Raw genomic sequence first — 23,699 nt, forward strand, 5'->3', positions numbered from 1 at the left:
TCGTATAGCACAAAAATCTCGTGTGGTATAAAACCAAAAAGAATTTTTTTATATCATTACAAAATATCGATATCGTATGCAGAAAATGAAAGTAAACTCGTCAACAAGGTATTTTAAAGCTAAAATTGTTGATAAATAGTTAGCTTTAATTGTAACACTGCGCTGGATAATTACTGATTATGCCAGTGCCAATTTTTCAATTCAATTTCAATTCTTTATTCACTCAAGACCAGTTCACCGGTATTTGAGGTTCAAAATCAGTATATACAAATGTACACAAACACAGTCAAGGATCACATGTACAGTAGGAGTAATAATGACGAAAAAAGGTTTAAATTACAATACAATAGGTTGTTAAAGTTGGTTTCTGGAAGAACAGACTTTGAAAATTTTCTATTAATAAATATTGACAAGTTTTTTTAGTTTTTCTACATTCAAAATATTCATGAGCTCGTTAAATTTTATAATATTTGGGTTTTCATAATATCACTTGGGCAAAAACATTTTTCTATCGTTTACAAAATGTGTACATTCTAAAATATAATGAAATTCATCCCCAATACTATTAGTCACACATTGTAAATTTTCTTTAATTTCTTTCAATGTTATGCCATCTACCAAGGTGGCATTTTTGCACCGGCTTAAGATACAGTTTCGGAAAAATCCCTATATACCAAATGATAGGTCGTTGTTTAGAAAGTATATAGCCATTTTTGTTTTTAGTGTATTTCACCTGACAGATGAGAGATTTACCTTTAGAAATTAATATCCCATAGGAAAATGATAATTCACATAGGAGAAACGATTCTCCCACAGGAAAAATGACAATCCTATAGGATTTTCTAAGAAAAAATCCTAGAGGAATTATATTCTCAATAGAAGAATGGCATTTCCCGTAGGAATTTGATTTAGACAGGTAGCTTTCTTATAGGAAATTAAGTTCTCCAATCGGATTTTATCAAATCCTGTCATGTTCTTTTATTCCGATGAGAAATTTCAAATTAAGTTAGGAATTTATTTTTGAAAGATAAATATCTCACCTGACAGGTGAGATAAAATGATAACAAAAGTGGTTGTAAACTCTTTAAGCAACAATCTTTCGTATATGTGTCTTAATTCCCACTTAGCTAAAATTCTGAATTTTCTATGGGTGACTGATTTTAGAAAAGTGTTATATACATGTTATAAAAGTAAATCTTAATGATTAAAAAGGGTTTGTCCTATGATTGATCTTAGGTAAATTTTATTTTATTTAAAATCATATACTCAATATTCATCCTTTTGAGTGATGAGAAGGAAACAGATATAGTTGCATTAAAGAGGTATGGTCACAATTTTGGTCAAATTTGATTTTTCCATTTTTGTTTACAATGCTTTGGTGAGATATTTCTTATGATCAACCAAAAAGGGTCAGTTTTTAGAGTTGTAAGCAAGATACAGAGCTCACAATTCTTTGTTATGTAAACAAGGCTCGTGTCATGGTTTTGTTTACATTTATTCAATATACCGTAGAAAGTTCTTTTTCAGGATGATTTTTCTATCTGGTGATTAGCTTTGAACATAAACGAACAGTTACTAGCACTTGTCACATTGACCTTAGGTCTAAACCTGGAAACTTCAAAATATTACCTGTGCTTTATTTATATGACAAAGAATTGTGAGCTTTGTATCTCACTATATAAGTGTAAGTAATTTATTTACTATAGTGACATGCACATATTATGTAGAATTGTGCCATATAATACAAATCTCAAACAACTACTTGTACATTAATATTGGGCATTCAGCCCATTGGGCCTACAAGTCACCTTTGGTAATATTATATAAATAGTGCCTGTTTGGGAGGGTAACAGTTGAAATTGACACCCCTCGAAAACCATTGTCAACCTCCGCTTCGCGTCGGTTGACAATGGTTTTCTCGGGGTGTCAATTTCAACTGTTATCCTCCCAAACAGGCACTATTTATTTTGTTATACTGAATGTCTTAATTTTAAAGAAAACATCACTGCTTTTAAATAGGAATAACGTGAATTCTAAGGCGAACCGTACGCGCATGAGTTTCGTGCATGTAACAATTCGTAATGTTACCCGTTGCTAAGTGCGTCGCTAACGCTGAGGGTAATAGAACATATTATGAACTGCGTCTAAACCAATCAGATTTCAGTATTTAACATGAAGGTATAATAATAACAATTATAGTTCATCACGAGTTATACAAGTGTAGAAATTATTAAATAATTGGTTTCGTGCATGTAACAATTCGTAATGTTACCCGTTGCTAAGTGCGTCGCTAACGCTGAGGGTAATAGAACATATTATGAACTGCGTCTAAACCAATCAGATTTCAGTATTTAACATGAAGGTATAATAATAACAATTATAGTTCATCACGAGTTATACAAGTGTAGAAATTATTAAATAATATTGGGGTTATGGTATTTATTAAATTAAAATGTTACATCAAGGTGAATATCGAAAAATGAATAAATTATCTAATATAGGCTAAAGAAATTATCTCCGAATTCGGTATGCTTTTAAAAACCAATTTTGATAATTGTCTAGATTTATGGCTAATAGTTAAACACGCCTATCACGGTCAAATAGTGCTGGTTATAGCAGCTGTTCGCCAAGGATTTCAATGCGACACTGGTTGTAAAACGAACAGTCAAACACAAAGTGTAGTTCATTTTCAATGACTTGTTGGGTACATAGAATGCATAATCGCTCGTTCGGAGGTTCTCCTACGTATCGTCCTGATTCGATTCTTAATGGTAGACCCCTGCTCTAAGTTGAGCCATGTGTGATCTTTCTGCTTTGCTCAGATTAAACGTTATATAATTTTCTAAGCCGAAATCGGTCTTGAAGGTCCTGTACGTCCGCAATTTTGGTACTCTCTCCAAGGAGTCTTTCCATATTTTCGAGTAGAAATTCGTAAGGTGCGATTCCACCAAACGCATTTGGTGTCGTAATATAATAACTCGACGCCTGACGCTCAAACTTTGGTTGACTATCAGAAATGCCTTACTGGAGCATTGTAAGCAACAAAACGGAAAAGTAAAATTTTTACCAAATTCGTGACCATGCCTCTCTAAAGTTTATTCTAAATCCAATCATAGTCAACAACAAACTTTTTTTTTAGCATTTATAACTTATTTTGAATACCATATACATGCACTGTGGTGTGTCGTTTATTTAAGCAATTGCTTGCCTGGGTTTGTTTCCGTTTTGCACACTTTGAAAATTAGGTATCGAAAAAATGTGTGCGAAACGGGAATTTGACCAGGTGAGATGATTGCTATAGTCTATATCACAGTTCCTGTGAGGGCAATTGACAATGAAACAGATAAAACATTTCTTCTCGCAATTGATATTTACATTTATTTTATGTTAATACGATATAACTTGCATAAAAGCACAATTACATAATAATTGATATCCATGTTCTTGAATTTAATTTCAAACATCATATTTGGTCATGAACAATTTCATTAATTTCTTTAAACGAAAAATATTATTGCAAAACGTTGTATATGTAATGCTTTTGTTTAACTTACTGCCTTTTTCGCAGGTAGGAAGAACATACATGTACATGTTACAAGTTTGAAGAGAAAATATCATATGTTAATATTTAATTATTACTTTTGCTGACATAAACGGAGGAAATGTGTCTAGTGAAAACGCTGTTAAATGTTTTTCATTTATGCTGTGGCTTGAATAATCGTCGAAAATAGACAAACTCTATGATGATACGATGATAAATAGGCAATTTAATCTGCTTCAAAAACTATAAAAAAAAATTCACAAAACCTATCAAGTGTAAAAGTAATTCATGCATTTTCAACCTTCTTTGTGACGTGCAAACCAGGTTATACAAATTCAACTAATTTTTTTCTATCCATTCAAATGCCGCGTTATGTACAACCAAAATTAAATTATAGTGTTATAGCTGCCGTAGCTTTCAACAGGTTAAACATCATTTAAAAGAGGAGGCCAAGAGCTTGTTTAATGCCGTTTTTTTTGGAGAGACTGTAGGCATTCTATATTTCCATTAGTCAAAAATGGACAAAACTCTAATATTTGTTACTTTTATCCTTCATATTTCAAAGAAAATGATTGTTTAAAACATAATTTTTCATTGCGTTTGCCAAAAAAATCAGCCCCGGTACACCCTATGAAACAAAGATATTGTTATGAAGCATCATTAAACGAGTTTATATCTTGAATTACACCTTTCATTGAATGGATCTTGATCTTAATACTCAAAGATTAAAATGACGAGTTTTATTATGATGCCAAAACGTTTAACTCTGTAAACTGCAACGTATCAAGCGAAAATCAAAGTTCACGCTTGTGGCTGTTACAGTGGCTCTTCCATTAAGATGAACTTACCAAAAAGTGATAGTGTCTACGGTTGTGGTACAAATTTACGGACTTGTATTTCTTTTTCAAAACATTCAATTGTTGGGATACAAAATCATTATGATATTTTTAATGTATAGTGGGTCATTCTTCCACGTTTTTATTGTTTAAAATTGGTTTGTTTTCCAATATAAGACCTTATTCAGACCTTGTTGTTCTAACACGACACTATTTGGAGGGCTTGAGATGTATACGCCTGTTAGAGTCAACATATTCCAAGTATTGAACACATTTAAGGGTTACAAATCGATGATATGTTAATTATATGATGTTTTGAATAACCTTTTTTTTTTAAATATCAGCTAGATTTATTGATATTTAATCTTTTTCCTTTTCATTATCCACAGGGGCCATCGTATTCGCTCTACATTCTATGACATATATATATATATATATAATATATATTATATCATAGAGAGAGAGAGAGAGAGAGAGAGAGAGAGAAAGAGAAAGAGAGCGGATACGATGCCCCTGTGATCCCATCTCTTTTATCCTTAAAAAGCTGTTTTCGTTCCTGTGAGTTTTTTCCAAGTGAAAAATGATAATTAGTCAATGAAGATATCTTGAATAGTATTCCTTTCATCTATTTCAAATGTATTATCTTTCACAGGAATTAAATTGTCTAAATATGATAGAAACAATCACTTGGTACAGACTATGGAAGCAGATGAGAAAATGACTTATTAACAGGCACTATGAATAATGAAGATACAAAAGATGAACTATATTGATGTCATTGTTAGAAATTATTTATTGCAGTATTTTTTGTTCAGTAATAAATAACTGTCAATTTCCCAGCTACACAATTGATATATTTTTATATATATATGTATCTTGTACACAGTTCATATTATATGAAAATACATTAATAACACTCTTCAATACCATTAAAGCAGTCCAAGCTTCTTCTTCTTCTTCTTCAGTGGGATTAACAGTAATTCTGAAGTCATCTTAGATACATAAATATTCGAATCATTAAGAATCAGTTGAACATTAAACTAACTTAAAATAAATATGCAACCTAGCTTCTGCTTATTAGAAACAACTTTATGCAATTGAACATCACTTTTCACATTTTTGATAACTAAAGTTGCCTCCATTTATATCATTTTAACAATAGCAGCAATGAAGGGAAACACCTGTGAACCTGCTTTAACTGTACAACTCTAATGCAATACACATTGAACACTATACAATCTAAACCATCCATAATTTTGCATATATGAAATCTATAGCACTGGCACAAAATATGGAACATAATTATCATACAATGGATACACTGATAAACATGGAACACTTCCACAGAAACATAAATGATATCCTTTATGGAGGATAGGAAATGAAAAAACGAGAAGGAGACATGAACCAATAGGGACTTCATACCAAGTACAAAACGCTAATGTGAAAACTGAACTTGAATTACCACCATGTTTCCATGATTACGAAAAATTAAACCACCATGTCATGCAAATAATGCTATTTTAATGTTTATGGCAATCTTCTGCACATAGACTGAAATCAACAGACCACAGGATCTGTTATAATACATGTAAAAGTTAATTCAACAAAGAAAAGAATGTGGTATCTAAATGTAAGTTATGGCCTTTCCCAAGTATTTACATCACAAAATGGAAATTTGATGTTGTTTCTTTGATAAAATAAATCTATATTTATCATTAAAACAAGAGGCCAATGGGCCTTAACGTTCACCTGAAAACCATATCTGTCGAGGAATCCCATTTAATTTTTATTCTGGAGTAAAAATTGTAATGAAGATCACCCCTCTGTCTGAAATCTTTCAAAAAGGACTATATGAAGCCTAAAATTTTGGCGGAAAACCTTAAGATCATAATAGAGTCATGACCTAATACATGTACTGAAAAGGTGTAAAACTCTAATAGGAAATTATTTCCCATATTTGTTAACTTTCAAGTTCGGTGTATGTGTATGTTTTAATAGATAACCTAAGATAAGATGACTAATATACATGTTTTATCTAAACCACCTGAGTGACTTAGGTGACCTAAAAAACTACAGATGATATGATGACTTTTCTAATTCTTATAATGTCAGGCCTACAATCAGAAAAAAAGCATGGAATGTAAAAAAAAAAAAAAAAAAAAATGGAGATCAAACACCAATAGGATCATGAAAAATGGAAGCTCATTCAAATCAGCCAGCTAGAAGTCTTCCCAAGACCGTCCCTTCAATACTGTAGATTGTTGCACATTTAACCATGATGTTGATAATAAAATGCTTATCAAGTGCGTAGCAAGAACAATTAAGGAAAAGATATGACGAGATAATTACATGTACAGTGAAATTGCCAACCTGAGGTAGTTATCTACAGTTCTAAGAATGAAAATTTCTGAGAAAATTCATCAAATATATGTCAATATTTGAATACAGAAATCAACTAAACAAACGTGCCTAACAATTTCATTTCACGAATGTAAAGAGAGGTTCTTAGTAAAAAGACTGATACATAAACAAGAAAGGACGCTGACCTAAAGATAGTACATATACATGTATTTCCCTTTTGATTTTGTACTGGTGGTGGCAAGAGAGATATATCACACAGGGCATATTTGTAGTCAAATTTGTCTAGGGGAAAGGTAGGGAGATGTCACATGATAACACAATTCTTTGTAATTAATAACAATATCACGTTTATTCTACCTCATTCTGTTCAACACAGCGAATACAGAATAGAGGGAGTGGGGGGAAAAAAATCTACAGCAGATTCTGATTATAAAATTATTGAGGATACATGAAAAAACAACCTACATTCTTATATACTGTTCATAAAGACAACCAGACACAAACAAGTACTACCTGGCAATAACCATTATGTAACAGTAATGAAATAACAAGTGTAATATCATTTATATCATGATGTAACAAGCTGCAGCCACCTCGCCATCGCAATCCCATTCCAATGCTTTGTATAACAAAGTTTGATCATGGTTATTAGAGTGTTTGACCATCATGTAGGACGTATTCCTCTGATGCAAACGCTGGAAGGATTTTGGAGATCTACACAGGTTCTACATAGTTGGCTGGATACAATCCTTCCCGGCCGTCCTTGTATCCTTTACACCATCCCAGCTCATCTTCCTCGGACAGTTTGACAAAAACATCACCTTTTACAACAGCAAAATTATACGTGTTTAAAAGCAACCCTATTTCAAAACTTTTTACATGCAAGTCTAGTCTTCGTAAATACTGCTTGTATCTTTAGATTGGATAGTCTGCCCTTGAAATGTTCACAGGAAGAACTTGAATGCCTCTGTGTTTTGTTTCATAAGCCAAGTTTTCTAAAAATCTGTTATACATTTCATTCGTCTTGAATATGGTGCAACTTGCTTGTCTTACTTAACAAACAGAAACTCTCCCTGTGGGCATTTAAACCCCCCCCCCCCCACCCAAAAAAAAAGAGAATCTGTGAGCCAATGCTCACTTTTGATACCCCCACTCTGATATGAATATGAAAACGGTGTGACTGTTGGACCGAGGCAGATTTAACATAGTGCAATTTGATTTTTGTACAACAATTTATTTGAACCGAACACAGTAGGATCTGCCTACTTAAATCATTAGCCAAAGTTTTGTCTTCGGAAATAGCCAAAGAGAGTTACGTGATTCAGATAAAAATTTATATCTTCTTTCTTTCATTGATCAATTTAATTCAAATTGACCAACATAATAAAATTGAATACTTTATTCAGTATCTAAAAGATCGATCAGTTTCTTGATGTTAATGTCTCTCTTGGTTCTGGTACATGTATCTGATATGGCAACTACTGCTGTGTACAGCATTTCAAGTCAGAAATATGAATTAATTCAAAAGAAAGAATGCATGCTTGACATCCCAAAGAAACCAGTGACAGTAGTCTATAAATTTGGAACACATCAATCCCAACAACCTTCACCTTTGTGCAAAAACTCACCAGCTTTGAGAGGCAGTTCGTCTTCTTCTGTGACAGTATAGTCATACAATGCCCTGACTGGCACCCCTTCCTTCCCGTTCATCTGTCGGGGCGAGTCCTCTTGGGACGGGGAGGGGGTCTCATCTGCGTCCTCAGCAAATGGGTTATTGTCCTCCTCTTCAGGTGCCGCCTCCACTTTCCTTTCTGGCTCCTTGCTGTAAAAAAAAAAACGGGGGAAAGACCATGAAATTGAATACTGGTATAAGAAATTAAGTCGACATAAATCTTCTTGATAAAAAAACAGTTTAAACATTAATGTTAAAGGTTTCCTGCATATTTACTGCATACTTTTTTAACTGAATTGTTTTAAATAATGAAATTGAATTATTGATGACAGCTAACAAAACATAATTGTCTATATCATTACTTTACAACAACAACAAAATTACTTTTGTTAATATCGTGCAAGTTAATAAAAAAAAAATTATTTGAAAATTTGGTAGAAATTACAAATAATCTTAATTCCCATATAAAACACATTATGATAACAAAAATAAGTAGACAAAATATTTGTTTTTACTGTACCAGGATGTCCACATGCTAATTGGAAATTCATAATACAGAATTACAGAAAAATAATACAGCAACAAATTAGACTGATACATCTGTAGATAGATAATAAAAATAGAAACAACACATACTAAACGTCAAGATCTTCATATTGCACATGGGGAGCTTTGAAATTGTAAAATAAATGTAATTTACCAACTGAAAATGGGAGAGCTTAGTACAGTTTAAAACACCTGACAACACCATACGCAAAAGACTTAAAAACAAACCTGAAATATGTGTAATTAGTATAAGACCTGCAAATAAATACAAAAAGCAAATCATAGAGAAGTTGGAAACAAGATAAAGGCAAGAGGCAGACTGAGTGTCTCAGCCAAAGTGTATGTGCATTTAGAATGTTTGAGAAGAAATTTTGCCAATGTGTTTTTAATTTAATTTTTTTCTTTTTAAAATCATTTTTCTGCATATGAGTAATCATTTTCATAGTAATCAAATCTGCCAAGATGTCACATAGCAGAAAGATGATCAAATGCTTTATTCTTCAAAAATTATTCAAAGAGCAATATATACAGTTCAGAATTAGAAACATGTTTGGAAATCCCCACCACCCCCCACCCCCCAGTTTTGTTAGTCAATACATAGACATATATATATGTATATTCATAAATCAAGATTATTTTGGTTAAAATCTATATCTAGGAGTTATTGGGTCTTCTAACTTCTATTCAGTTTCATTTTCATACTGTACAGAATGTGGACAAGCAATAATAAATTCCAAGAAATATAAATGCTAGGTAAAACAAACAAGGTTTACTTAGGACTTATAATAAGATAGTTTGAGGATAAGTCATACTCAGTATCATACGGTGCTACAGAAATACATAGGCACACGCACATCATTCCAATAGTGTAGTCAGTGAGGGCTACTTTCATTTGCAAGATCTAAGATAAACGCAGCATGATGCAGCATTCCAAGAGAGGTACATAATGTTTTTACTTGTGTCCTTCCCGAGCTTCATCTATGGCTTGATATACGTGAGACTCCGCCGTATTGTTGGATTTTTGTCCGCCACCCTCGTCCTCGTCGTCACCAAATGGATTCAGTGACTCATCATAGGACGGTGACCTGACATAGTTCTCTCCCCCTGGTTGATGCCGTACAATGTCAGCCTGCGAGACTTCAGTGTTCATCTGGGCAAGGCGGGCAGAGTCAGGGGGCTGCTGCAGTCTGGAGGGATCAGAATTTCTCTTTACTTCCTCTGACTCACCAGCATTGCTTTCTTTCTCAATCAAAGTTTTTCGCTTTGAGGACTTATCTTTCGACTTCTTGCGCAAGGAGAATCCATCAAATGAAATTTTCCTGATAAAATTGTCATGAAGATTTCTAAGAGTAAAGGCAACAATTCTCCAGACAGAATTCAGAGGTGACTGGACACTAAGGGGAAAAGGTCAAGGTTGCCCATGTCAAAGTTGACACAATGATTCTCCTATTTCTCGATCAACTATGATTGATTCTACTTGTTGTAGTTATCAATTTTTTTTTTTAAAGATAACTGATTGTTGTTAAGAAGTAACATCTAATACTCCTGAAATAATGCTAAAGGTGTTACATGTCTTCAGATGACAAAACCAATCTACCTACAGTGAAGTCAACTTTTGATTACCATATCCTTCTGCACTACTGGTTGAGATAAAGAGCATTGTTCTCAAATATATTTAAGGTTAAAAATAACAGGTTAATATTTTTGCAGTATTTATTTAGGCTTTTAATTAGAATTTTTACTGATCAAATAAAGAATCACACTGGAAAAATAATAATAATAATTGGTCCAAAAGTATGTTTACATCAAAAATTTACAGACCATCAAGCCACTGATAATTTTTAGTCCTTATATTGACTCTTCTCATTGAGAAGTTCAAAGATTGAAAAAAAAAAAAAAATATTTTTTCTCATTGATTAATACCACTGAGGACATTGAGGAAGTGCCTTTGATTGGTACCTTCAGCTTAATTTATACCATTGAGGAAGTGTGTTTGATTTGTAATTTCTAATTGGCAATGATGATGCTGTTTGACATTGTGACTGTGTGAAGTATCTTGATTATTGAATTATTGCCTACTTGTACCTTCATGCAACAAGCATCACTTGCTGTTACCACCTGCCTCATTTTGCTATACTCAACCGTTTTGCACCAGAAAATTAAATTACAGAACTTTGTTAACTTTCAAATATCTGAATGTTTGACTTCTTTATGTACTTTTTACGTTTTTAGGTTTGTTTGTATCAGTGGACTTGAACAAAGATATGGCCTACTTTTCAAAAAAAGGCAATGAAAATTCATATAAGAAAGCCTCAACCAAATGACAAAAGAATATGGTATGCACAGTGAAAGACTTGTCGAGTACTCTACAGAAACAAAATGTGCCTCAAGTGCAATACATGAACATATCTGAAGGTTGATTAAGTTCAAATTCATCCTATTTTCTGTTGTTAGGCATTAAAAGCTCCCTGCCCACTAAGTTTTGGGGTACCTACCTAAGTGTGGAAGATTGTTGCTGCTGCTGCTGCTGCTGCTGTTGCTGAATGGAGCCCGATGATGACCGCTGGGACTCGTTGTTGGAGGTCTGTCTGTGAGTGTTGAGCGGGCTGGACTGCTGCTGATCAAAGCCGTCTGGTTTGTGGCGAATACTGGTGATAGTAATGCCATCACTGCCGCCTCCTATTCCCGAATCCTTCTTTTTGGAAATGTTTTGTAGTTCTGGTGAATACTCCTGAGCAGTGAACATAAGAGTTAAAGTCAAAGATTTCTATTTTACAACTCATAGTCATTTCATGGCCTGCAATACAGAAAGATACATTCTTACATACATTTATCCATGTTAATTTTTAACTAAAAATTCTATATTTTTAAGGTCCATAAAAATAAATAATTTCCAAAACAAGACCATAATGTTTTTGCTACATGTGCAACTAACATTCAATTGAAAATTACTTATTGTCTACCAATACATTTTAAAAGGTTATACATTATGACTGCATATTTCTCTACAAAATTGAGCATTGATGAAATCAATGAAACCTCAAATGTTGGCCAGTTCATGGGCATGTCAGATCCATGGTTCGTTGACCACCATCTCAGATCTTTGTCGGAGTCTATCTGTCCTATAGTGCTGTGTAGACTAGTGTACACTTGTGAGAACCTACAATGCAATTATTGTTTAAGGATAGACTTGTATTACACAAAATATACACATCAAAGAACAGCCACCACATTATCAATAATTGGCACCCCCTGGCGCATAGAACATTGTGGTAAAGGGGCGAGTGAATTTGTATTCAAACTATTTTCCGTGATAAGTTGTTTAAAACAAGAGGCCTATATGGGCCACATCAGGAAATACAATTGTGAAGATTTCCACTACATAATTCCAAAATTATATTTTTATGATATTTTTCTATTTGCAATTAAAAATATATACTATGACTTTATTGAAAAGCATTCAATTGTATTTTGCATGCTATTAAAAGAAAAATCCAAAAATAGCCTGATAATGTATCCTCAATTTTGGGCCAATAATTGGTTTGAAAATGATCTAAGGGCCCCTTTCTCGAGATGGCAGTCATATTTATTTTCAAGTTTGAGAACTAAATATTACAATAATAAAGTTAATAAGATGCCAGATATCTCTCAGAAACTATGTGTTAATTTGCCAACCTTGGTTCAACAGAGAGATCAAGATGTTGATGTATCTCAAACATAGTCTTCTTGAAGAACTCAATTCTTGACTTCTCAAAATCTTGACATTTTTGAAACACCTGAAAAATTCCAGTTTTAATAAGTCATCTTTTTATTAATAAATCTTCAATCAATTCCAAATGTACAAGTAAATCTTTTCAAAATTTTGAGTTGTTATTTCTACTTTGTGAACAAATAACTGAACAAATTTCGAATTTTAAATCATGAACTGGCTGTAACATTTGTGAAGATAAAAGATAAATTTGATAAACCTCATTCATATCTTCAATATATTTGGCATTATAACTGTTGAGGTCATTCAAAGAGGCTTCATATTTATCCCTTGTTGCCTCTACATCTGCTTGGCATTTCTTTAATTTTTCCTGGATTTTCTTTAACTAAAAAAGACAGAGAAGAGGAGGGTAAATCATACGCAGGCATGACAAAGGCACCATAAGAGAAGAATTCCCTCAACATTAAAAACAAAAAGTCATTTTTACTATATATTAAACATTTTAAACAAGCAAATATTTATCTACTGGTTAATAATAATATAGGACTTGAATTTTTCTTACGCCTGAGAGAGCTTAATGAGATGACCCATTGATGGTCAAGACTCACAAAGGCATGAGATGATAACCTTGCCATAGTCTTAACTTCTACACTAAACCTCTGTACCTGATCGGGGGATACTGCCGAGTCTCCTCTTGCATTGTTCTCCTGGTTGGCTGTACTTTTCTCTGACCGACATGCAGCATGATATTCTTTCTTTGCTTGCATAAGTTTTGTGTATTTCTTTTCCCATGGTTTCTGAGCCTGAAATGTTAATTGTGGGTTAAATTTCAAAAGAACAATGGTCTATAGTTAAAATCATAATACTGATCAATGTTTTACCAGGTACTGTTTTTGTAGATGGTTTATGAAACCTTTCCATGACCATAATGGACTTTTTTTAAAATCATAATATGATATAAATTTCAATTTTTGGTCATTTTATTCCTCCGTTACAGCCTACAAAATTTCAAGCACCAAGTTTAGTTTTATTTATATGCATGAAATGAAGGTAATTTATGCAACCACAAGTAAAAAGACCTGAAAACAACAATACAAATATTTCATACGTTTTAATTAATCATCTAATCTAGGTCAAGTTCCAGAGAGAGAGAAAAATAAAACACTACCTTCTTAAACCCTTCCTCAAGCTCTTTTGTTTCCTTGAAATGCATCATGGATTTGTGGTAGTTTTCCTTCTGCCATGCCTTGATGCTGGGATAGTCTTTTGTCATTAAGTTATCGGCGACTAAATTGTGTAAATCTGCGAGGCTGTCTGCTTCCTGTAGCATGCCCCTCCAGCCACCCTGTATCGTGCCGTATTCATTACCTACAGCCAAAAATAAATGCAGATTAGAGAATTCTGAGCTAATCAACTGTGCTAGTATTCATGAGAGACCAAATATTTCCTTGGACGCCAGAAATAATGCTGGTTCCTTATTCTTTACCATGGAATGGATGTTTAAAGAATTTAGATTGCTCAAGAACAAAGGTTACCGTACTTTATTACTAAGTTACATATGCTTAAAAACTGGAAATTGCTTGAGGGGGTCTTGTCATAGTTATGAATTCTTTTTAAAAATCCCTGCCATCATAAAATTATGAAACCCACAGATTTTTTTTATATGTAATTCATTGTCAACAATAAATAATAAATTCTCATTTGCATTCTTGCTTTTTACTATACTATATTTGAAAATTATTCCTATATTGTAACTGTATCATGAATTTCGGATCTATTCATTTTTTTTCTACCATTCTAGCGAATTCTGAGCAATATTAAAATTCAAATTACCCCGGTAAGCAAATTCTGAGCAATATGAAAATTCAAATCAAATCAATTTTCTGTGAGCACTTGCAGACACTGAATTTGACATCTTAAAGGAGCATGTTTTTGTTTATATTGGTTCAATGTACCATTAAAAGTTCTTTTTTAAGCAGATCTTTTATCTGCTAATTCATTTTGAACATAAATATAAATTTCGTAGTGTTTGTCACATTTATTTTTGGTCTAAACCTTGAAATTTAAAAAAATGTTTACACAACACAGAATTGTGAGCTCTGTATCTCACATAAAACTCTAACCTGACTATCAAATTTTGGTTCACTTTTAGAAATGCCTTACTGAAGCATTGTAAACATATGTATTTATAGTCTCTCTCAGGCTTAAGAAAAAAATGTTTATACCTTTATCGAGAAATTCATTCCATTTCTTGGACCAGCTAGAAAGGTTTTTGGCGTAGGAGGTTTCTATTTCGCTCCTCTGTTGTATCAGCTGCCGTAAACTATCACATAAGGCTTTGCCATTGTCTATACGCTTGACAGTACGACTGTACTTGCCAATTTCCCAGAAACTGTCGTTAGTGGCCTGTACCAACTCCTCATTCAGCGACATCTCCACAACACTGTGGGTACCAGCTCATCAACAGAAAGAAGCGAAACACAGCTGCAAAAAAAAGTAACCAGAATTCATACATACACTGGTTTTATCTGAAGACTCCTGAACCCACATCCTGCTACACTCTGTTGGTGATTCAAGTACATTTTAAAGTTTCTTTTAACACATGCAAATCAGAAACACTGGACGATAAAAAATTGATGCATTTTTACTTGATATCAATTTTTTAGTGCTGTAATACATGTGCACCGAAATTCAAATGCTTTAGGAACAAATTAATGAGTAAATCCTTTGAAACCATCATCAAGAAAATGGTATACAACTGTTACATACTTGATACACATAGGAATTACTTCCTTGTAACAGGAAAAACAAATTCTACAATGCTTGATTACTTTTTTTGAGATCATCCCTGTTTTAGTGTACAGAAAAATCCCCACATTATACACTATAGACTGTGTGTGTCTGTACAGAGCTGCTTTGTCATTCAGATAATCACAAGCCATGTACCATGATGGCTGTCAAGGAAGACATGTAAAGTGATAACATAAATAGAATCAAAGGCTTCAGGACTGTAGCAGACACAGGCTCATCCTGAACAAACAGTTGACAAGTGTGTCAAACAACCCCTGCTTTGTACACAGTCTCAGCTATGTGTATGTGTGAACAGTTCTAGAAACTCCTTTACCGGCCTTTTTTTTCTATAATTTGCAAACATTTTTTTTTGTATCAAGATGGGAAAAAAAAGCCCTGGAAGAAACGATCAATACACATTGAGCATGATGAATTGGTATCATTTCATCTCAAACCCAAAGAAAAAATGTACAAAATGAAAAAAAAAACCTTCCACTTAAATGCATACATCAATACTTGCAAAACCAAAAACAAGAGGAAAAATCTATATGGGCCTTCCCAGACTAAGCCAAGTGTAGAGTTCTAAAACTTCACTGCATATAGTGTATCACATTACCATGATTATGAGTACCAATATTGATGTTGTCAGAACCAATTGAATTCAGATCATTGAAAGTATTTTCAACATGTCTGATGATTGCTTTTATTTCAACTCAAAAATCAAACATTTTAAACCATAATTAGAGTAAATCAGTTCTTTCTTTCTTTTCTTTTTTTTGGGGGGTGGGGGGGGGGGGATCTGCAAGCACATTTAAGCAAACGATCCACATCACTTATAATTGATAAAATAAAAAACAATCAGTATCTTTTCTTTTTAAAATTTTCAATCAATCACAATTTAAAACTTTAACTGTAAAATATTTACGTTAAATTTTTTGTTGAACAACAAAATATGCAAATGGAAGACAAATGAAAGAATTTTTCAGCAAAATCCATCATTTCATGTTTGCATAAAGATGGCTTGTGCTACCCTTTGATACTATTTATTGTTATGTTACAGGTAGTTAAAGTAAGAATTTTGTCAATGAGATTTGTTTCCAGCAAAAGACACGCACATCTAATATACTGGTACCAAGTGATACAACATCTACTGACAAAGATAAACTACTACTCACAGAAGTTGTTCTGCGGGTTAATGTAGACATTTAACCCAAGGTAAGTCCTTCTACACAGATAAAAGGTGAAGGTCCCCGCAAGGAAAGATTAATTCATCAAGACAGAATGATTAGAAAAGAGCTTGCCAAAACTACATGTATACTTCAAGTTAATTGCTTCACATTGATAGCCTTTGCAGCAAGCCTATCTGTTACTGCATTTTCAGATGATTGCAGCTTCCTAATGATAAACAAAATTTTGTTCTTCATTTCATGAGTTAAAATGAATACCTGCAACAAATTGAGGCAAGCATAATCTGATTTTATAGCCAAAAGCAGCATGCTTTCTTTTCAGAAATGCGGTCATAGGTCTGCCCTTTCAGTCCATAAAGGCATCAGGCTGTGACATTTCTGTCTTCTATGATACAAAAAATGGGGTGGGTCTCGCGTAAAAAAAAGGAACTGTACCATCCTAATGTAAAATTATCCTTCTTTACAATTAATACACTTGGGTGCAATTTCATGCCTCAAATTCTTCAAATAAGAAGGGCATTCCTTCCTTTCTCATCCATGCATGAGCCGTTCACCGTATACGAATAACATTCAGACTAATTCTAATTCCAGTGTCAAGTTACTACCAGGTTTTGATGCAGTTTTGAAAAGCCCACACAGAGTATTGTAATAAATTCATTCACAGAACGAAAATGGTGCATTCACAAAATTTTACACAAAACAAGAAAGGCCTACCTTGAAGTGGATTACTGAAGGTTATTGCTAATAGGAGTCTATAGTACTTCCCTATTGATAGAACTGCACCATTCTACCCTCATCCCGTAAATGGACTATAATGTGCGCGTCATGAAATTCAACAATGAAACCAAGAAAGCATGACCACAAAATTACCATCCACAAAAATTTGGGTCAAACATTTACGGTATGACTGTCTCTCTACATTCAACTACATATGAAGCATGAATGGCAATTTACACCAGTATATTATCAATATCAAACTGAAAGTATCAATTTTTACTTCATGTCATTATCAAATGATAAACACTGTAATCTTTAACAAGCATACCAGTGATATAACATTGACAAATGCTTGCATATATGACTCAACCTTCCTAGAAAATATAAAAAGATCCATGTAATTTCATTTTTTGCTTTTTAATGATCATAATATAAACTGATTGATTATTTGTGCCCACAACAGAACGGAACTCCAACAGTAACTTAATAGCAATGCTACAGCTGTGAAGATGAAATTATTTGGTCCAACTTCAGTGTCCTATAGTCTCTCTGCATGAAACTAGGTGTGTCACCTAACTGTTAAGCACACCTACCCAAGAATGTCAGGTTCAATCAGCTGTGTAAGACAACATGAAGGATAACTGCCCTGTTTGTATGCCCCTTACTCTTCTGACATCCCAACACATATGATCCTACCTATTAATAGGACATGGGGTATTTAATGGCATGCCTGTGTTAATTTGGAGCAAGGTGCGTAAAGTTGTGTCGACCAAATTCTACCCTTGTATATTTAAACGACACTGGTGATGGTCAAGTACAGGTACAAGATTTTAAATGCCCCCGGCAGTCCCACTCTCCCTTCAATGAGCATTCAACTTATTATAAAACACCGGAAATCAACCACACCTGAGCAAGGTAACTAACAAAACTGGTTCTCATTATTCAAAGTCACAACATTTTTAAAACACAAAAAAAACACACACAGTTAACTCAAAACTTAAAATATGCTATGTTCATTGGGAAATAAATCTCCTAATATGATCAATATTTGCAAAAAATCTAGTACCAGAACATAGAATCTGTGATATTTAATGCATACAAGATGACTTCCTAGTTATCAATCACGATAACAAGATTTCTAACATTTTTATAACATGGACAATGAGGAAATGGTCATGATGTCTAAAATGATTATAACTTGATTTTATACCTCAAATCAGACAAATAATAGGAATTTTACTCCTTCTGTTCAAGGTGAATACAGTGAACTGTCAATGCTCAGAACATGTAGCGTTTATCAACTCAAAAGAAGACTGTGTAAGAGGTGAAAAGGTGACAGCATGTTTTGGCATTCCATGACATAAAAAAAAATTTGACAATTTATAACAAATATAGCAAATATGTATGTCTTATCAATCAACTTTTTAACAATAGAAAACTGTCATGAAACTGGATTCTACTGAAATACACTCACACCTCCGCCATATGGCAAAGCCGCAATGAATCATGAAACACATAAAAAAGAGACAGCATTTACATACACAATTTCAAACAAATGTTATTAAAAACCTCTTTCTTATCTGTTTGCTTTTTGTTATTATGCAGTTTGCTGTACAGCTTAAAGATAGTGCAACTTCAAAGGAGTTGGTCATTGGGACATCAATCCAAAAACATTATTTCCCAATAAATGAATAAAAAATTGTGTACAAATGCGGCATACATGTTTTATATCTTATATACTTCAAGCAGAATTGCGATTGAATACACCTTACGAAGCAGCCCGTAATAAGGTGAGAAATATCTGGCCCGGGGGTCACATCCAATCCACACACACACCTGTTACGACTACGGAAGTAAACGCAAATTTCACCAAGATTTAACATTTAGATAAACCAATTTTCTGTTACTTAGGTATGCAAAACAAATAACGGGATAATAGTGAATTGGCAATGTTTACGGAAATAGAAATGTTCAGCTACAACCCAATGGCATGTAAGGAATGATGATAAGGGTCCGCTGTCACCTTTCAGATGATGGCGGTTGACAGAGAGCAGGGCACAGTTTGTTGTTTGTGTCGTGAACGCATAAAGCTATTTAAAGTTCCTTCTCTGAATTTTTGTCAGATGTTATTATCAAATAGTCAAAATACTCACCAATTTCTCTGTTGACACTCGTTGCAATTTTTTAACAGAGTCCAATATGGCTGCTAGAACGAAGGTGTGGTTTAATCTAACAAGAAACGTAACGGCTAATGTGATTGGTCAGATAATTTCATTTCATTTTCGTCTGCTTTGGATCAAGGTAGGCGGATCTTTCTTTTCTTACTTAGACGATCATTAAATAAAAGCAGAAAAGAATTGAAAATTTAAAATATAAATGTTTCATGGTTGATTAGCTCAATGTGCATCTCATCCCAGCGATGTACTTTATTTTTGTAACCAGTGGCGGATTTAGGGCGCCCCCTAAAATTGTCAAAAAAATCCTTTTGGCAAAGAATATGAACAACTTATAATTCCTATAGTAGAGGATAACATACATGCTAGTTCCATGATTTACCTTATATTGGTCAGATAGCATTAAAAATACCATAATAGTCTGTCCCAAGATATTTTTGCCGCATATTCTGGGGTTTTTTTATACTTACCAATTATCGGCTAAGACCAGTTATTAACCGAGAGTTCGGGTTTATAGCATGCGACAATCCAAACTTTTTTAATTCAGTCGTCTGTTCCGAATAAAGAAAGGTAAGTTTGCTTGAAAACTTTCTTGAATATGTCTTATACATGAGCTTAAACGATCATTGTTTACCGCTGATTTTAGTTACAGCAGTGGGGAAGTGACGTAACAAGTTAAAAATACAATATTACCTCTTTGAGATACGTTATCATATCCCTTCTTTTATTTGACATATCAATACATATAACATGTATAAACAAAAGGAATTCAGTAATTTCCAAGAGATTCGTAGCGAAGTTGAACGCCTGATTGCACAATATTGTGTATTGAAAAGCCAACGATTTTGTGTATTACAGTATGATTACAAAAGAATAATTCTATGAGTTTTGTTTATGTATTATAACCCCAACTACCTTTAGTCTGCCCCAAAAAGGGACATAATTGATATTACATTATGCAGAGTATCAAATCAACATGTACAGGGATTTTACTATGTTATTATAGCAAAGCCGATAACTGTTCAGTAAATCGTAAAACATGGCAAATTCGGGGCGTGCTAAAAAGCACAAAAACAGTATGTTTTGGGTTCTAAATGATGATAGAATCTAACAGATGGATAAACAGGGAAAGCATTAAGTTTTCGTTCACAATTTTTATAAATATTCCAGTCCGAATTTCCTCTATCACTTTTCAAATCCCAACCCATTTTTGATCCAATTTTACAAAAAATTGAATGATGATAATACAAAAAGATTTATAGTACTAAACTACTTATATTGATATTATTCTGTTGGCACATGATTTATATGAGGTCAATGATAAAAATTTTGAGATATGGTGTCTTTTCTCGATTTTAAGCATTTTTCAATATTTGTTAAATTCGTGTCATACGATTATTATAATGAATGGGTGAGGTAAAACTAACAGAAAATATGCAAAATTATAAAGACCAAAACATAAATTCTTAACTTTTAATATTAGAGTACTGCCAAAAATGTTTTAGCGGAAAACAAAATCTGCAAAATTTAGTCCGAATTTCCTCTGTTTGGCAAAAAGTCTATTTTTGTTTGGGCATAATTTAATAATATAGTAGAAATATCGAATATTATGTCAATAATAATTCATTTCACAATTACTTTTTGTATTTAGAACAAATTTTAATCATGACATTGAACTTTATAACAATCCGAATTTGAGAACTCAAACCCTGAGTAAACAACACCCTTAAGGTGTGTCAAGTTTTATCCAAAAATATCATGAAATAAGGAAGTACGGAAAGAAAACGTTAAATTTTAGCCGATAACTGGTACTGGCAGTGCCAGTTTCCTTAAATTATTCGATATTTTTAAAAAATCTCTTGATTCAGACGATGTTCATTCAATAGTATGAAAAAATTCCAAGATTTCCCTTTTGAATTGCCCCTTCTAGCTTGTCAGGTTTCAATACACGCCTAAAAATAGAAAGTCTACGGGGATTTTGCATTGCATCAGCCATAATCAAGCCCGGATGATAACGTTGAAAAAGTGTGCGAGGTATTCCAAGTGACTTCAGAATAGAGAAAAGATGTCAACATTCCCCATTATGAACTTGATCTCCGTAGGAAACCTGTTTTCGTTCAGGTGCTGTGAATTTTTACGAGGGAAAAATGATAATGTATGATTGAAGTTATCTTGGAAATTTTCCCTTTCTTCGATTTCAATTGCACTTCTTTCACAGTTATGTGTATTTTTATTAAAAATCGCCCAAATGTGCAGCAAAAATATCTTGGGACAGACTATAAAAACCTTACTGGCAGTGCAGCGGCAAATAGGACTCTCATATGGTAGGTATGTGATCAACATCCTCAGGATATACTGGAGGATCAGGTCTCTGACTTGAAAGTAAGGCCCAAACAAACCTATGCCCGCCCCCCCCCAAAAAAACCCTCTTCACCTTCTTAAAGCATGCTATAAGAGGGACTAGTGTGGTGTGTTACCGCTAAATCAGGAGAAGGCTAACATTTTAAACCGTCAACTCAGTCGCATTTTAGCCCCAAACCTCTCCCAGCTATATGACATGAAGGTGAGTGACCGTAACAGTATCCCTCCTTCAGCTAGGCATGCAAGTACCTCGATCAAATAGTACTGATGAATTCCCCCCCCCCCCCCCCCCCCATCAATTAAATGCCTGTAATACAGAAAGGCACAAGAGTGTATAGAGAAATTGTTTTTTAAAAATAATTCGAATCCTTTTTCAGCTCTTATTTAATACAGGTATTACGGGACGCTCTCTCCCATACAGTACTAATACTGTTCCAATATTAACCCTGGGCTTTTTTCTCTTCTTGTTGGGCCTCTTGAAACCTCTAACTAGCCAACACGCGTTTTAGATTTCAGACTTTTATATAGACTTTGCATGGCATATACTTCTACGTGAGTTTGGTATGTATCAGAAACGAAGGTTTGATTTCAACTGACCATAATTTGCAGTTCAAAACTATATATGATGAACAATAGAACAACACAATGAAGGATTTACATTATGTGTAGATATGTAAGGAAATCAAACAGCTAATGAGTAAATTTTAGGAGAATGTACATAAAAGGATTATAATAAGATGAACGAAGAAGTGTCAATAAACATAAACTGAAGTCAAATAGAAGTTTAACTGTCTATATCTGACTGTGCTTCAGGTGGGATTAAGGCTGCACGGAATTTAACAGTTGTCGTAATAGAGGAACAGTTTTTGTAGCAATAAACACAAAGTCCGAAAAAGTTAATTTACACAATAATTAAAAAAGTCCAAATGATTGAATTTCACACCTTGACACAAGCTTCGCGTCCTCGTGTTTTGATTTTTTTTTATCGAAAGTAGGCGCGTTGTTGTCTCTGGTGCCTATGTGACTGAAATCGGCGGTCAAGTTGTTTATCAAGAAACACGGACTGCAGATGTTCTTTTTTATTTTCCAATGCCCGAATGCAGCAGGGCGTTGCTTTGTTCCCTCAACTGTTTGGTTGTCTCGTCAGCCTCCATCTGAATTTTCATTACATATTGATAGTGTCCACTTCCGATCTCTTTCAGTTTCCTCTGCATTAATTCCATGATTACTCTGTCACCGTGTACGTCTTCTATTGATTGATGAATTTTCTTTCTATACACATCAATGTCAGAACGTTTTCACAGGTGCTTGAGGAGAGGACACAGCCCCCCCCCCACCCCACCCCCGATATAAACCCCTGGGGTAGATGAAATCTGTAAGCATCCTCAGCTAGTGTAGATTCGTAGTTGTGAAAATCGTGACCCCCGGGGGTAAGGTGGGACCACAATGGGGGGGGGGGGGGGTTAAAAATAGGAATATATAGAGTAAATCTTCAAAAATCTTCTTCTCAGAAACTAATCAGCCAGGAAACCTATGTGGAGGCATCCTCAGATAATGTATATTTGTAGTTGTGAAAATCATGTCCCCCGGGGGTAGGGTGGGGCCACAATCAGGGGTCAAAATTTTACAAAGAAATACATGTATATATATAGAGTTAATCTTTAAAAATCTTCTTATCAGAAACTAATCAGTCAGGAAAGCTGAAACTTATGTGGAAGCATCCTCAGCTATTGCAGATTCAAAGTTGTGAAAATCATGACCCCCGGGGGTAGGGTGGGGCCACAACGGGGGTCACCTTTTTA

At 34.0% G+C, this 23,699-nt stretch overlaps 1 protein-coding gene across 10 annotated transcripts; it reads right to left on the minus strand.

Annotated features, from left to right (window-relative positions):
• Positions 1–5,150: 5,150 nt before the first annotated feature.
• On the minus strand, positions 5,151–19,666 carry LOC105343396 (protein kinase C and casein kinase substrate in neurons protein 1). 10 transcript variants are annotated; one of them, XM_034478159.2, is made up of 13 exons: positions 19,516–19,666; positions 14,894–15,152; positions 13,837–14,036; positions 13,334–13,471; positions 12,928–13,053; positions 12,635–12,735; positions 11,999–12,119; positions 11,455–11,690; positions 9,916–10,278; positions 9,188–9,214; positions 8,934–8,948; positions 8,370–8,563; positions 5,151–7,562 (listed from the first exon to the last, which is right to left on the minus strand). In XM_034478159.2, the coding sequence occupies exons 2-13, from the start codon at positions 15,099–15,101 to the stop codon at positions 7,456–7,458; spliced, it is 1,836 nt and encodes a 611-aa protein (XP_034334050.2). In that variant the 5' UTR covers positions 15,102–15,152; positions 19,516–19,666; the 3' UTR covers positions 5,151–7,455. The 10 variants fall into 10 exon arrangements, with proteins under 10 accessions (XP_034334050.2, XP_065941592.1, XP_034334079.2 ...); XM_066085520.1 differs by having other exon boundaries at positions 9,916–10,353; XM_034478188.2 differs by having other exon boundaries at positions 9,916–10,146; positions 19,516–19,665.
• Positions 19,667–23,699: the final 4,033 nt, after the last annotated feature.

Source organism: Magallana gigas, chromosome 5 (genome assembly GCF_963853765.1).
Source record: "Magallana gigas chromosome 5, xbMagGiga1.1, whole genome shotgun sequence".
Lineage (NCBI taxonomy): Eukaryota > Metazoa > Mollusca > Bivalvia > Ostreida > Ostreidae > Magallana > Magallana gigas.

Bases quoted from the DNA above. Each gene is read 5' to 3' on its own strand.
- LOC105343396 (XM_066085520.1), bottom strand. From the start codon at position 15,101: ATGTCGCTGAATGAGGAGTTGGTACAGGCCACTAACGACAGTTTCTGG. The intron at 13,054-13,333 runs GTACAGAGGTTT...TGTCTTTTTTAG, and splicing joins CGGCAGTATCCCCCGATCAG to TTAAAGAAAATCCAGGAAAA. The intron at 10,354-11,454 runs GTAGGTACCCCA...TTTTCCCCTTAG, and splicing joins CAACAATCTTCCACACTTAG to TGTCCAGTCACCTCTGAATT.